Source organism: Amaranthus tricolor, chromosome 14 (genome assembly GCF_026212465.1).
Source record: "Amaranthus tricolor cultivar Red isolate AtriRed21 chromosome 14, ASM2621246v1, whole genome shotgun sequence".
In the NCBI taxonomy this organism is placed as follows: domain Eukaryota; kingdom Viridiplantae; phylum Streptophyta; class Magnoliopsida; order Caryophyllales; family Amaranthaceae; genus Amaranthus; species Amaranthus tricolor.
Window position 1 is genome coordinate 2,909,099 of NC_080060.1, and position 16,359 is coordinate 2,925,457.

The window sequence follows — 16,359 nt, forward strand, 5'->3', positions numbered from 1 at the left end:
TTAGAAAAATTGATGAGAAAGAGGAGAGATGGCATTTAATATAGCATCAAATAATTATAATTTTCATTCTTTAAAAATTTCAAACAAAATTAGTACAATATATAGTAGACAAATGACACACACTTAGTTGAATAAAAAAAGATTGTAGTACATTTGACGTTAGGCGCGCTCATGCACGCAAACCTTATATTTAAACGAGTAAAAATAAGACCAAAACAATTGAATAAAATAGAAAGAAGACACTGGACAACAACAAAACATAAACGAAGGGAGTAAACGTATTAATATCAAGCCGATGGACAGAATCGGGGCAATTCATTGTCTTGATCAATAATTGTGGAAACCTCATTTGGGCTGATATTAAAATCTCCAGAATTACTTATCAAATTAAGGAAATGTTTAGCGATTTGGCTCAGACACTTTTGATCTAATTCCGGAAAATCTTCTATGCATTGGTCGCGCAAAAAAAAAAACTCACCTTTAAGGAGATTCATAATAAACTGTATTGCAACTTGTGGGTCATTGTTGGCCAATTCTCGCCTAAAATTACTTTTTAGGTTGTTGAAAAGTATCGCGCATGCATCAGGATTAATGTTTAAGGCTTGTGCAATATTATTAACACTAATCGCAACAATTAGTGCCATCAGCATTAAAATTTGCCTTTGATTTTGCGCCATTTGATCTTTTCTTATAATTAAGTAGTAATTAGATGTAATAATTAGTATAATTTGAATAGGAAAAGGTGTTTATTGATAATTAGCTAGCTTCACAGTAGAATATGTTTGGACATACATACAATACCAAATCTGTATTTATACTAGTCTCGTACCATAAGATAATGGATTTTTTATTCATCCATATTATTAATTTTTTCTTGATTAGGTTTTTGTATAGCGATTAATTTTACGTGCATCCCATTTTATTCTCCAGTTGTTGCCAGCCGGCCGGCCTCTTATTTTATTTGTATAGTTGATTAATTAATATATAGGGTTGTTTGACAATTGACTGTTGAATGTTGGTTGTTGGTTTTTTACGTTGGCTTGTTTGACCAGCTTAAAATATTGGTTGTTTTGTTGATTTTTAAGCTAGCTGAAAAATTAGTTGTTTGTGGAGACGTTTGGTAAATTTAGACATTGTCTGTTGACTGTTTATTAGAGAAAAAGTGGGTTCACAAGCCAAAAGACAATATAAAAAGCTAACTGGAGTAGCTTTTATATTTTAGCTTAAAAGCCATTTAGCAATCACTTGTTTTTGATTGTTTGACTAACCAACAAGCCAAAAGTCAACCAAAAAGATAATATAAATGCTAACTACCAAGCAACCCATAGAGTAAGAGTTATTAACCCAATATCACGCATAAGTGAGAATTCGAAGTAGGAGAATAGCGGACAGATCATACAGATGCTCCCTCCAAGGAGTGGACAAAGTCATTAACATATATCATTATAAATTATTAATTAGCTGTGTTTATATCATCATCATATATTTCGCATATATAATCTGATTTCATGTACCAAAGTGTGTGCTTTGTGGCTTAAGTGTTAAGAGCCAACTAGTTGAAAATGATTGTATATACTGAAAACGACGATGTATTAGAGTTAGAATAATGTGTTTCAAAACTCCAATATTGCCAAGATCGAGTGTATGAAGTTTTGTGACAAACAAATTACGCTATCAATAATATCGATGTTTGTAGGAGAAAATAAAGCAATAAAAACGACACAAAGATTTAACGAGGTTCACCCAACGTAGGCTACGTCCTCCGGTGTGTAGTATCTCTTATGTTATCAAAGGAGTTCAAAGAGCTCTCAAATATGGAGAATTACAATAGAGAAGAGATATAGGCTAGTGTTTGGCGTGGGGTATAGTTTTGTGGATTATTACAATGTGAGTATGAGAGCTCTATATATAGTACTAGATACAAGAATAGCTCACTTGAATACATTGTTAATATTGAGTAATGAATAATATGAAATAACTCCAAGGATTTGAAAGGTCGAAAATCAGCATCCCATGCACATCACAGGATCCGCTCGACCGGATCAGAGAGCTCGCTCGGTTGAGCGAGCATCAGCTGCATTCTGGAGCATTCTGTCTGATCGCTCGACCTACCAATATGGCTCGCTCGGTCGAGCAGGTAGGTCGAGCGACCTCTCTGCTTCCTCTGTCAGAATTCTGATCGAGCTACAATAAATCAAACCCTTTCTACTTCTTTATTAATCTTCATTAACACCCATAATTCTTCATGAATACTCTCCACATAATTACACCCATTTGGTTTCCACAAACCAAGAGTCACACACATGAATACACACTTCAATTGTGCACTCAAGTCACACCAATCACAACAATATACAATTATCTTGCTTCTCCTTGAGCGGTACTCCTACGAATTAATATTTTTAGGTATCAATTAATTTACATATTCGGCTCATTTATAGATAATAAGTTATTGGATAAAAATTGGGTTTAAAGTTCAGCCAACAAATAAAATAATTGAAGTTCAACTTTATAAATATCCGAATTAATTTTGTAATAGAAAATGCAATATCATGTGATTCTGAGGATTGGTCATCCATAAAATATAACTATGGATTACCATGTTATATATATAAAAAATGCTCTTACTTTTCTTGATTTGGGGAGTAATTATCTTCCCTTAAAATGGCAAGAATCATAAGCAATGAATTGGTCTGGCTTTATTGTAGTTCAAAAACATAGAAATGGTTCTATTTTGTGCATGCTACTGATGCCTACTTTATATGTATGCTGCCACGTGAAGAAACATAGAAAGAATAGTTGATTTATTCGGTTTGTCTTTGTAATAGCAAACTGATCTAACCCTAACTTAGTGTTTGATAACTATTGAAACTGATCTAATGATTAATATAGTTGACCTTATTTTGTAAATTTTTTTTTTTTATTATAAATTGGGTTTTTCATCAAAGAAAATAAATTTCACTTTTTTCATGTAAGATTATGAGTTTAATTTTCAGTAAATTCTTTCATTCAATTAAAAAGGCTATCAAATCAAGCTTAATGTTTTGTATTATTCATGTAATATGATATTATGAACGGATTAGAAAGAAATATATGAAATGTAGTCTTCATTCTTTTTGGTTAGTGAAAGGTAGGATAAGAATGTTGATTAGGCAAACAAGACTACAAGACAATGGGACACACTTGTTCCTCTCTATTTTCCACTTCAACATTTGAGTGTTCTTCCTTTTGATATGTCACATTTGATGTCCCACATAGGATAAAAGTCAAGACTTTTTCCTGTACTTGGCCATGCCATTGAGTTGGAATTGGAATAATCTTGTACAAAAAGGGAGATCCTTCAATAATTTAATTTCCTAATTAATTCTTTAATTTTTTATTAGCTATTGCCAAAAACTTCAGTTTTGAGTACTATCCTGCAAATATTGGGAAAATGTTTTATTCAAAAAATAATAAAGCAATTGTAACATTCCGACAATAACTATCTTCCGAGGTTTCAGACTGGCCACACAAAAATTCGTTCATTGGCCTCACTCGTGCGCGCCCGAGAAAACTTCTCGGAAGGTCACATATTTTAAGATTGCTCCCCATCAAGCACGCTAAACTAAGTTCTTAGCAAATGAACTCTCTAGAAAATAAGATGCACGTTTTTTATATGATTGTCTATCAATTCTTTTTAAAACTTAACCTGGGTTATCAAAGACCACAATAATAGTTTGCGAGTTTTATATTTTTTACATTCCTTTGAGTATCACACATTTTAAAAAATTAATGTTTTGAGTTTTTTGAATGATTATTATGATTATTATGATTATTATTATTATTATTATTATTATTATTATTATTATTATTATTATTATTATTATTATTATTATTATTATTATTATATGCTAAACAATTGATTAGAGTCGATGAAACATCTATTCGTTACTCTTGTACTTTGCTGATGATACTATTAATTAGTCAATAGGATTCATAAATTAACTAATTAATTAGAGTTAGTGAACCTTGAAAGAATTGGTTTTTCAAATTGATTCTACAAAATTTATACAAAAGATCCATACAAAAATCAAATAAAAATAATACATAATTATATTAGTAAATCCCATATATATTCCTATTGCCAAATAAAACCCAATTGTGTAGTTCAAGTAATGTTGAATTTTGACATGCTATTAATTTTGCTTTTAATATATTGCTTTACTCTAAAGTTAATTTAAGAAATTAAATGAAAAGATCTTTAGGTTGTAAGAAATCTTATAGTAGAACAAATTTGCTAAAGCTAGAAGATCTTTAGAAATCGTACATCATAAATGGATATCCTAGATATGTTCAAATAGCAATGTCAATTTAAGGAGTAGAGTACTTACTTAGTACAAGTACTTTTTTTTTTTTTTTTTTTTTTCTTTTTTTTTTATTGGTTACCAATAGAATGTGGAAAGAAAAAACTATATAAGAATTAAACCTAACACATATTTTAAAAAGTGGTATTTATTCTTCAACCGAAACAGTATTAATTAATATATAATTTAATAATATGACTTATTTGTTAGTATTAATTTATTCTATTTTTTATTTTAGTATGTCCTTTTGATTTTACTTCATTTTGATTTTGGAATTTGATCCCACTAGTTTTATACAATAGTCTATTCGTTTCAGTGATTTTACCCTATTTAGTTAGAGCACGTTTGTCTAGACAATTACTGAAGCTTTAATATCTTTAATTGTGCATAATTGAACATTATAAAAAATTGATATTGATAATCATTTTGTTGAGACGAATCAAACAAGTTATTACCTGACTATATTTTAACATATAAATTAAGAATAAAATATAAATTAAGATTAAACTGCAAAGGTAAAAAAACCAAATGTAAAAAAACATACTCCCTCCATTTTTCTCAATGTGTCCTATTTAATTTGACACCCATGTTATTACACTTCACCTTCCTCTTCTGTTTCTTTATTGGTTTACCTCAACTTATTTATAATAGTCAATTAAAATGTAACAAGGGTGCTGTCAGTAAATAATATACAAATATTAGATAATTTAGAAATAATTAATGATAAAGGTTATTCATAATAGATGAACAATAAATAAGATTATTCAGAACAAATTTTCTTAATTACTATTGATATTTGATAATAATTAATCAATATTTTTTAATCCAAAAAAACCCTTTTTCTGCTGAATAGCATCAATAATTAAACAAATAATAATCTTTTGTACTAATAGTACATTAAAAATGTTACAGACTTGTGAAGGTTGTAGCGGGGAAAAACTTAATTACCCTGGAATTTGCAGCATTTAATGCAAGATTCTTTGGCATCACATTGAATTTATGATGGGTGCAAAATTTACAAGTCACGCAACCTTAATTAACACTTTAATCATAAAAACAATATTACAAATATTACTTTTCGTTTCAGTTTTCTGATTACACATTAATTAAAAAACTCTTATAATTTTAATTAAAGTGTAATTGATAAATTAAAATATATAATTTTAATTTAAGTGTAACTAATAAATTAAAATAATAAATATTTTTCAGATATGATAATATGAAAAATATATATTAATTATAAAAGTTGTTTTCATAAATAGGAGCCTTTCAACTGACTTCTAACTTAATTTTATGGTTGACTTTTGATTTTTGACTTTTAATTCTTTCTTGTTGGATAAAGAACAAAAAATGTGTTTAATATTAGCTATTAAGCCGGTTAAAAAACCCAAAAGCTACTCATTGCACCGGCTTTAGACTTACTTTTTTTTTTAGATAACCTACTTTTTTTCTAAAAACAACTAACATGCAACAATTAAAAAATAATTTGTACCAAACGACATATCCATAATAATTGGTTTAAATATCTGACTCATAGTTAATATTTTTAACCGGTCAAATCAAATAATAGTCATTTGTCAAACAAAACCCTAAATTAAAAATTAAAATGAAGACATTAGTAATAGTATTAAGTCTAGCTAGAATGAGACACTATTAATATACATCAATAGTTATTATAATCCAATTCACCATCAAGAAATATTTTATTTGTAAAACACCCACACTAATTTTTCTACACAGTAATTGGACAAAACCAAAAAATAATAAGAGTACTCTACTCAGTCCCTTCAAGATTTTATTCATTTTTGTCAGAGGTTAGTTGTTCTAAGGTTGCAATTTAAATTTGATGATGAGGCACACGTGTAGATGATTAGTTTAATTAAATTTTCCTTAATTTTTAAAGTCACTACACTTGGAACTAATATGCTTGAAGTTTTGTATACATAATAAGATTAAAAGTCTTAAAGGAGGTACAAACTATTTAAATCTCTATTTTTATGTTTTGGATCAATTATTATATTTATTAATATCAATAATGCAATTACTTTAATTATAAGTCACTACAATTTTAAATATCGACAAAATTTAGATAATTTAAAATCTTGTGCTGATGTATGGTTTTTAAATATAGATATATAAAATTGAAATTCTTAATCGGCGTCCAATGCTTTAACATTCAGAACATAAAACAGTAAAAGCTGATGAGCCACTTATTTATGCACCAATAACTAACAAAATTTAAATTTTTAAATTTTTGTGATTACTAAATATATAAAAGTCACATTATTGTGATTATTATAAAACATAAGTATAATTAATACTCTTCTCAATGCAAATATATTATTGAACTCTTAAAAAAAAAATTCTATATAGGATTAACATGTGTATGAAGAGAAATTCACATGATACTATAAGGTTTTGTAAAAACTATAATCCAATTAATTAGTAGAGAATCATAATAGGGTATAGGCCATTAGAGTAGATAAGTCGTTAAATTAGGTTGTCCATAACTAATTGATCAACGCTAACTCACATATGAATTAACGTACATAAACAAATAGGACTAAACAATAAAACAATAAGCAAAAAGTAAGCTATCTTCAGGTGGACGAGCTAGGTTTTTATTATTGACTTAATTAATTATCCAAAGAATATTAATTTGTAATATTAAATTTACTTCATTTTAATTATAAATTGTAATGCACACTTATTATTTTATTCTCTTCTACGTTATTAAAAAAGAGTTTGATAAAACAATTTAATGAATAAGAGTCAACATTGAAACTTGAAAGACATGTTAAATCAATAAATAAAGCATGTTTAAGAGAGAATGCGAACTATACAAATGTATTGTTTAATTTAAATGTATCTGTAATTTAGTATTAATTATATATATTTTTATTTAATCAAGATGTATTAGTATATTAGTACGTTTGATTATGATAAGGATTAAGATAATATTTATAGCTAGTCTCTTGAAAGACCGTCTCTTTAAGAGATGTATCTCATATCTCAAGCCCAACTCAATAAAGATTAATGCCTACTTACACTATCCTTAATGCCTAACTACAGTATTTTAAATGTCAATTTATATCATTCTTAATGTCTACTTACAATATTTTAAAAAATATATAATAACCCGGACCAATTAGACATAATCTCCCAAAGAGACCGTCTCTCACAAGAATTTGTGTATATATTTAATAATACTAGCTTTATAATGCTTGAGCCTTGAATCAACATAAACTCTAGATATACTTAGGCCAATGTGCACTTTTGTTGTCCTGAATTCCCGTTATGATCATCACTTGCTAACATTCTAAGAGTGAGATCAAATACAACAATATTTTGATAAATACTTTATATAATAATTTTATATGCTATAGACCGTAGACATATGTAAATTAAAGGTAGTGTATGTGGAAAATGATATGAAAAATCTAGATATATATGTCTTAAGATGGTAGAAAATTAGAACGAAAGGAGAAGAAGAATCCATGTGAATGACGTTGGATCTAATATATTGTTTCAGGTTAATGACTCAAATCTTTTATAATTAAGATTCTGACATTAGTCTCTCTAAGCTAGAAAAAATGAAAAAAAAGGTAATATTAAAATACTTCATTTGTATTTTTAAATGACTACATCTGAATAGTAACAACTATTAATCAATTAACTTTATTTTATATTTTTGAGATTTTGTTTGATTCATCTAAATGTATATTTTCATTATATTTTTAAATTTTTTATTAAATATATTTTAAAATATTTATATTAAAATATTATATTGAATATAGGAAAGACCAAAAATGTAATCATTAAAAGGGAGGAAGCAGAAATATAAGTAGAAAACCATAAAAGTAATATAATGAAAAGAAACATGTCTTACAAATACCAAACGAAAAAGTAAATTCCATAAGACCAATAAACAGTAGAAAACGACGTCGTGTCTTGCCGTAATGCATAAAATGACACTGTCTTATGTTACATTGTCTACCACTATTAACAAAGTTGATTCTACATCGTTGTAAAAAGATACCATTGTGTTAAAAGGAGAAATTGTCAAATATAATTTAATATATTTAAATTCTGATTGATTTCATAAAAAATAAATTTAAATATTATTTATTTCTAGATAATTACTCATTTGCCTTATAGATAAGATTTAAAAATTATTATAAATAATAAATGAATTTACTTAATAGCCAAGTTTTATATACATAGTAAATAATGTTTAAACTCTATATAATATTGCTCATTCTCTACATAGTAAAATAATGTTTAGACTCTATATAATGTTGCTCTAATATATGTATATATATTATCTTGAAATATCTCATATCATCAAAAGACTAAGTACTTAACTAGCACAATATTATGGATTATGAAATATGTCGTTTAAAATTTCTTTCTCATTATTATTATATTTAATATATTCTATTTTTAGAAGTAAAAGTCAAACTTTAAGAAGAAATATGCTACACCTACACATAAAATTTGATAGGTTAATAATAATAATAATAATAATAATAATAACATCAAAATATTAATAAAATATTTAAATTAAAATAAATAAGGTTAATTAAATTAAAACTTAAAATTAAAATATAATTATTTTAAAAAAATAGTAAATAAAATAACAAAATATGACAAATAAGAACAATTTTAAAGAACGAAAAATACCAACACTTTTGCCAATAAACTCAGGGAATAAAGAACGAACAAGAATCCAAGTTATAATGCTAGCATGCCAATCCGTTCCGCATAGCAGTCACGTGATAATCACTACCACCCACTAGGAAATAGGCACTAGCAACGGACCCTAAGTAACGCTTTTACCAGAGGAGGCCCCCAGCTATTTCGTTTTCCTTGCTTTTTCTTCCTCATGGGCTAAAAAAAAATCTTTTGGGTTATTTTTTCAGGTATTAAAAATAAATTATATGATTCGATATTTATTTGATTTTATAATTAAATTTGATTTGACATGAATTTAAAAATAAATTTTACAATTATGTAAAAAACAACATGAATAAAATACTTAATTTTGAACCACCCCCAAACATCTGATTTGAGATCGTCCCGATCTCTTGAATGAACACCTTATGTAACTCCATTTTTGTTAAATTAGGCTGGACTTATTGTGAATGCCAGCATATTAACGGGGACACAAGTGCACACACTTCATAAGCCAAGGAGATATATACCATCCCAAAACCATATGGCAATGGGAAGAAGGTCTCTAATAGCTTATAAAGCATGCACACCATTTTCAATTTATCGATGTGGGATAACTCATCCCAACACCCCCCTCACATGCGAACCCCCGTCAAGTTCGCATGTGGGAGTAATCAATTAGGGTAGGAACGCCATTCTTTTCGAACCTACCATTTTTTAAATTGTTGATCGAACCATCGGCTCGGATACCATGTTAAATTAGGCTGGACTTATTGTGAATGCCAGCATATTAACGAGGGACACAATTGCACACACTTCATAAGCCAAGGAGATATATACTATCCCAAAACCATATGGCAATGGGAAGAAGGTCTCTAATAGCTTATAAAGCATGCATACCATTTTCAATTTATCGATGTGGGATAACTCATCCCAACAATTTTAATATTCATAAGTATTAAATACATTATTAAAATTGACATTGAGTTGAGTATCGAGTTTTTTCTTAATTGAAGTAAAATATATCATCTTTTTATAATAAGATCTTAAATTCAATTCATACATGGTTATCTCATTCTCTCGTCCTATTCTCAAGAGTATAATTTTAAAAAATTGACATTGAGTTGAGAATTAATCACAATTCAAGGGATTAATTATAATTAATTAGATAAGACTCAATCTTCAGATTTTAACTTTGCTAAAGATATTATTATCGAGCACTTTCTCCGTTCTACTATGCTTGCTATATTTGACTTTTATGCAGATGTGTTATTTTGATGTTTTATATATTGAACTATACATATCTAAAAATTATAAAAACTTAATATTATGTCAAATAAAATTTCACTTTATCATACTTTTCTTATATATTAACTTTAGTATATAAAATAAGTTTAAACGATAAAAAGTGTTGTAGCAACTATATATCAAAACAGACGAAGTATCAACACATGGGTGAGTGTGAGTCTAGTAATTAGTAGTATTAAAATAAGAGGTGGGCATGCATTAGCTTCTGAATTACTACTAAATAAATAAAAATATAAAAATATAAATAAATAAATAAATAAATAGTGTTGGTGGGTACTGACTATAAATAAAGGTATTGATATGTAAGCCTGCCTTTCCTGGCTTACTTCCTCTGTCTATCTTCCCTGTATCCCTGTCTTTAAAAACTCCATAAAAACAAGAAGAAAAAAAAGAAAAAAAAAGAGAGAAAGATGGGAAATTGTCAAGCCATAGATGCAGCAACACTAGCAATTCAACACCCAAATGGTAGGGTAGATAAAATGTTAATACCAGTTCCTGCAAGTCAAATCATGAAAATGAATCCTGGTTATTATGTTGCTCTTTTAATTACTACCACTATTTGCCATACTTCTACCAAACAAGGACTTAACAACAACAATAATAAAGGAGATGGCCGGAATACACTAAGGATTACTCGTGTTAAGCTTCTCCGCCCAACCGATTCTTTGGTTTTGGGTCATGTTTATAGGCTTATTAGCTCTCAAGGTTTGCTTTTTTTTCTTTATACCTTTTTTCTTTTCTTCCCTTTTCTTCAATATGTTATATATTAATGGGCACTTTGATAATCGGTACTAAATAGTGAAAGTAATAATGAAATGTAAGTGTAATTTTAGTAGAAATATGTTTTGACAAATTTAATAGTTATTGTTATATTTCTTTAATGATTTTATATTCTTCGTGAAATTTATTCCAATTTGAATATACCATATAATTTGAATATATGACATTACTTGGTAATGAAATTTTTTTTTTATGTCGAATGACATGACACATAACACCATAATTTATTGTATAAATTGTTCCTATTTTCATCTTTTAACACTAATTAAGAAACGAGCTGTAAGAGTATTACTTCTTCCATTTCAACTTGTTAGTGTCATTTATTTTTTTCATATTTCACAGGTAATATTTTAATATTTAATATCTCTAATTATGCTAAATTAAAAATTATGAAAATTTGATATTAATAATCCTTGCATTAAGATGAATTAAATAAAATCTCATTTAACTATATTTTAACTTATGAATTAAAGACAAATACATATTAAGAGTGAAAGGTGAATAGTAATAAAAGTAAATGAGATTAATAGGAATTAGGAAAAATACGAGGGAGTATGATTCATTAAAAATAAATTAGCCGGCGAATTATGTTATATCGAATTATGTTATATTGTTAAGAGCAGTATACTGATATTTTTGTGGGTTTTTTTTTTTTTTTTCAGAAGTGATGAAAGGTTTAGTAGCAAAGAAGCTAGCAAAGATGATGAAGAATGGTATAGAATTAGCAGACTCAGATGGACTTAAAGAAGCTGACAAATTTGTAAGAACATCCCACAAGGAAAAGGCTTATCAGGTAATTAGTCGAACTTATTATGAATGCTATTTCGCTTATAGCAAATTATGATAAGGGTTTTGTACGTCTAAGTTTTCATATTTTGAATAATATTCTTAAATCTAAAAGTCAAAAATTTTCAGGGTAATAGATATGGGAATCGATCTAGAACAAAATCAGGAGCAAATAGAGGAACGACAAGGCCAAAACCTGCATGGCAGCCTTCTTTGAACAGCATTTCTGAAGCTGCAAGCTGATGAATCCAAATTTCAAAGGGAAGATTCTAGAAGATGATCAGAATTCAGAAACAAACTGTACATAGATGATAGAGAAAATGCAATTCACATTATTGTATCAAAATGATTCCTGTGTCACAATATAATTAGTAGGCTTAGCTTATAAGTTATATCCCATGGGCCATGATACACATTTTTACAACAATTATGAGGGTTAAGTTGTTCATTTTTATTGCCTATGCTGAGATTTTCCCTTTCAAAACAAGACTACTAGTTAGGACTTAGGATCATAAGATTTGCTAATCAAGCCAATTACAAATCAAAAAACACTAATTTTGTATCGACACTATCTTATCGTGAGACGATTTCAATTGAGTCAACTTGAATTTTTAAAAAATAAAAACCGCTTTCGGTACATGTGAGAATTCAGTTGTCAATGTTTTTCTTTTCTTTTTTCTTTTATGTTTTTTACTTAATAGGCGTTTTGTATAGACCCTTATCATAATAAGACGGTCTCATATAAACGAGGTGATAAAAAAATGAATAATGATCAGTTTTAGGATATTTCTAACATGTTCTGTGTCACAAATCCATGCTTTGCAACCACACACACAATATTTAGCAAAATAAGTACGGAAAAGAAATCAGGGAAGACAAAAAATTAAATATGTTGACCGTATATTTTAAGGTCTACATAAAAAAAATAAAAAAGATTTGATAAGTTGAGTATATAATTTTAAATTAGCATGAGAACCTTTTAAATATGCTAAAAAATAGATGCATGCTGATTTGAGTTAAAGTGAATAATATCATATTAACGTATATCATTTACCACCGGTGGACCAAAACAAACTTCATTATTGGGTTAAACAAGCAAAATCAATATCAACTCCTAATTTCTTATAATTAGAAGCTCCATAAATTGTGTACTTTCAAGTAAATATAAAATTGAATTTCATCGTCACGTTAAACCGTTCTCAGGAAAGAGTAAAAATTAAAAGTCTTATGCAATTTTAAAAATTATGATATTTTTCTAATAATTTTATATATTTAAAAATTTAACATATACTACATAATTTAATATTGAGACTTTTAATTTTGCAAGGTCCTATACAGTCGAACATGTTGTACATGCTTAACCAAATTATTTTGCTCCATTTACAAGTACAAAGAAATTAAGAAATTGGTTTGGTGTGTTAAAATAGCAGGGTTATTTAGACATGAAAGAGAGAATATAGTGAGTAGGTGTTTAAAATGCATGGGTAGAATCATGTTCAACTAAAGTTATGGAATATAAAGATATTGCACTAAACTTGTTTAGTTTTCTCTAAAACCCGATAACTACACGAGATTCTTAAGATTTAAGAATAAAAATATATTATCCTAAATTATAATATTATTATGTGGCTCCCTTTAAGATCAAAATTAGGAAGAATCTATACACACGTTGTTAGTGATTAAATAAAAAACTTGTTTCTTATTGATCATAAAAAGTAGTTGCAAACACCATTTTGGCTCTACACGAAAATACGTCCACATGAATTAACAATTTCTTTTAACATGGATCATTAATCTTGAAAAAAAAAACCCATTGAACCTAACAAAATTTTTTATATGTTATGAGGTTGGCATTCAACATATTATTATGAGGTTGGCCAAACACTAATCTTATATATATAATAAACTAATCCCATTGCATTTTTTATATGTTATGTTACAAAATTCAATATTAAACAGATTTTAATTAAATAACTTCGATTATAACTTTTATTCTAAGTCCCGCACTAAATGAACCTAACAACCATCACACAAACACTCATATTCCTTTAAATTTGGCGGCCCATATGAAAACCAATTGAAAAAGAAGATAAAAATTGATTTTGTGGAATAAAAAGATAAATAATACTCCCTCCTATTCATCTTAGGAGTCCCATTTGACATTTTACGGATTTTAAGGAGAGTCAAAAGTGGGACGCTAAGGGTAGGAAAGAGAGTGGTATTATGGATTTTTTAATGTAAGGGAAGAAAATTAGTATGGGTAATGGAGGGTACAAGTGAAAATAGGATAAAGTTATTAAGGGCATAAAAGTTAAAAACCCATACCAAAAATAAAAATGGGACAATTAAAGAACTTGACCATAAAAGAAAATGAAACACATAAGCTGAATAGGAGGGAGTATATAGCTAAAAATAAAAAAAAAATTATATGTGTTATAATAGTCTAAATAAGATAAATTTATGAGCTAGACTAAAAAATAATACTAATGCTTTTTAGCACTGAGATAAACAAAAATCCTGGTTGTGGGCCATTAATCTTATTCCATATTCTTGTATCAATAAAAATTTGTCATTATATACTTTAGAAATTTGTTTAATATAAAATATATATCAGTTGACTAAAATTGCAATGATTGTTAGTATAAGCATGATATGAAGTTGATAACCATGCACATGCAATCATAATTGGAATCTTTGCTTTACCTTATGAGCGTGGCTCTTTGGTGCTCAATGCTCATGCCTTCTAAATGGTCAAAACATCCCCAATTAGCTTAATTTCATCTTTAATGAAGTTCATAAAAAAGATTTTTAGTAATTAGTATGTCAGTTAAAGTTTTAATTTCAAGAGATTAGGATCAATTGTATGTACTAATCAATGAATCAGTTTTAAAGGGCGTTTATGTAATACCTGGGTTGAGCTTCAAAAGGATTGATAAGAACTCTACAACTAAACATGTTTGACGGGTAGAAATTTTAAGATAGATGACCTCATGGGAAATTTTTCCGAGTGCATACGAGTGAGGCCAAATTATGCTGGAAAAAACTTATATCTATCGATCTGTTAGTGTTACAGTCCACATGAATTATATCTTTATCAATTTACTATGATAATCTATCTCACGACATGTAAACTATATTTCTCACTATTTTTCACCCTACCATCTAGCTTTTTTTTGAACCTCTAGATATGCGATGATGACATTGCACCATGAGTGTTTGTTGTGTATGCTATTCAGATTACTGCGTTGACTACCAACGTTCAATACAAAAGTAGTTCCCAATTTAAAGGTGTGGAAATAAGATCAACCAATCATGGATAATAATTTCAAAAGTCAAAAACAAGAGAAATAACCTTCAACGCCAAGTGACAATCTTCACATATCTTTAGGTTTTTGACAATTCTGACCAAATGTCACCTCAGTTGTACTAGTCTACTACCATGAGAATCTATGTCCGGGTTTGTCTAGTGTTTAGGTCATGTCTCGTGCCATTTTATAAAAAACTATAGTTAAGTTGGTCAGCACATATGTAAAGATGGGTGTTCCACTCATAGCGGATTTATTTGTTAACAATGGGTAGCACGTGCTACCCATGCTTTAAAAATATATATATATATATATATATATATATATATATATATATATATATATATATATATATATATATTTTAAAAGTTGGTTTTTTACTCACTTTTTCTCATTCTCTCTGTCTCATTTTCACTAGCTCTTTTTCACTTCTTTGTCTCATTTCAGCAACTTTCTTTTACTTTCTCTGCTTCAGAAATTTTTATTCACTTCAACATATTGTTGATACATATGATTTTGAGTTCCGAATTATGTATTCCTAGCTTTTATAGGGTGATGTAGTTGTTTCATCTAGACGAAACTCATGAGCTACATGCCATAGTAAGTTTTGATTGAATTTAAAAAATGAGTCTAGAAAACCTAAACAAGGAGGAAAATAAGGTTGCCCATTAATAAGCTCAAAAGAGAATTATTACTACAATCAATTAGTAGCAATGGAAGTTACTAATGTATATGCTCCGACGTGGGACAACTCCCATGAACATGGTAAATTTAGTTGGGTGGTATTTGGCGGGAACTTGTGATTTAATGGGACGCCACATACTTAGAAAGAAATTCTCATGCCATGGGCCTATCATATGGCCTAGATTATTTTATTAAAATTTTTGCCTATTAAATTATGTACTACATAATCCAATTAAAAATCAGATTGTTTCAGCAAATGTATAGAGACGAGCATTCGACTTATCGTCTATAAATATCGTTCATTCACCCTTTTAAAGTTACAAGTAGTTAAAGCTTAAGTAGTTTGCTAATAGAACTTGACACAAAATTAAAGTCTAGTTTTTTTATATAATAAAATAAAATTTTATTTGTTTGGTTAGTATTAAAAAAAGGAGAAGTGTATGAGTTATAATGATAAAGATTATTTTCTAATTAAGTGA

At 28.1% G+C, this 16,359-nt stretch overlaps 1 protein-coding gene across 1 annotated transcript; it reads left to right on the plus strand.

Moving 5' to 3' along the window:
- The first annotated feature begins 10,624 nt into the window (after positions 1 to 10,624).
- On the plus strand, positions 10,625 to 12,638 carry LOC130800320 (uncharacterized). Its single transcript, XM_057663791.1, has 3 exons — positions 10,625 to 11,030; positions 11,768 to 11,898; positions 12,021 to 12,638. The coding sequence occupies exons 1-3, from the start codon at positions 10,736 to 10,738 to the stop codon at positions 12,132 to 12,134; spliced, it is 540 nt and encodes a 179-aa protein (XP_057519774.1). The 5' UTR covers positions 10,625 to 10,735; the 3' UTR covers positions 12,135 to 12,638.
- Positions 12,639 to 16,359: the final 3,721 nt, after the last annotated feature.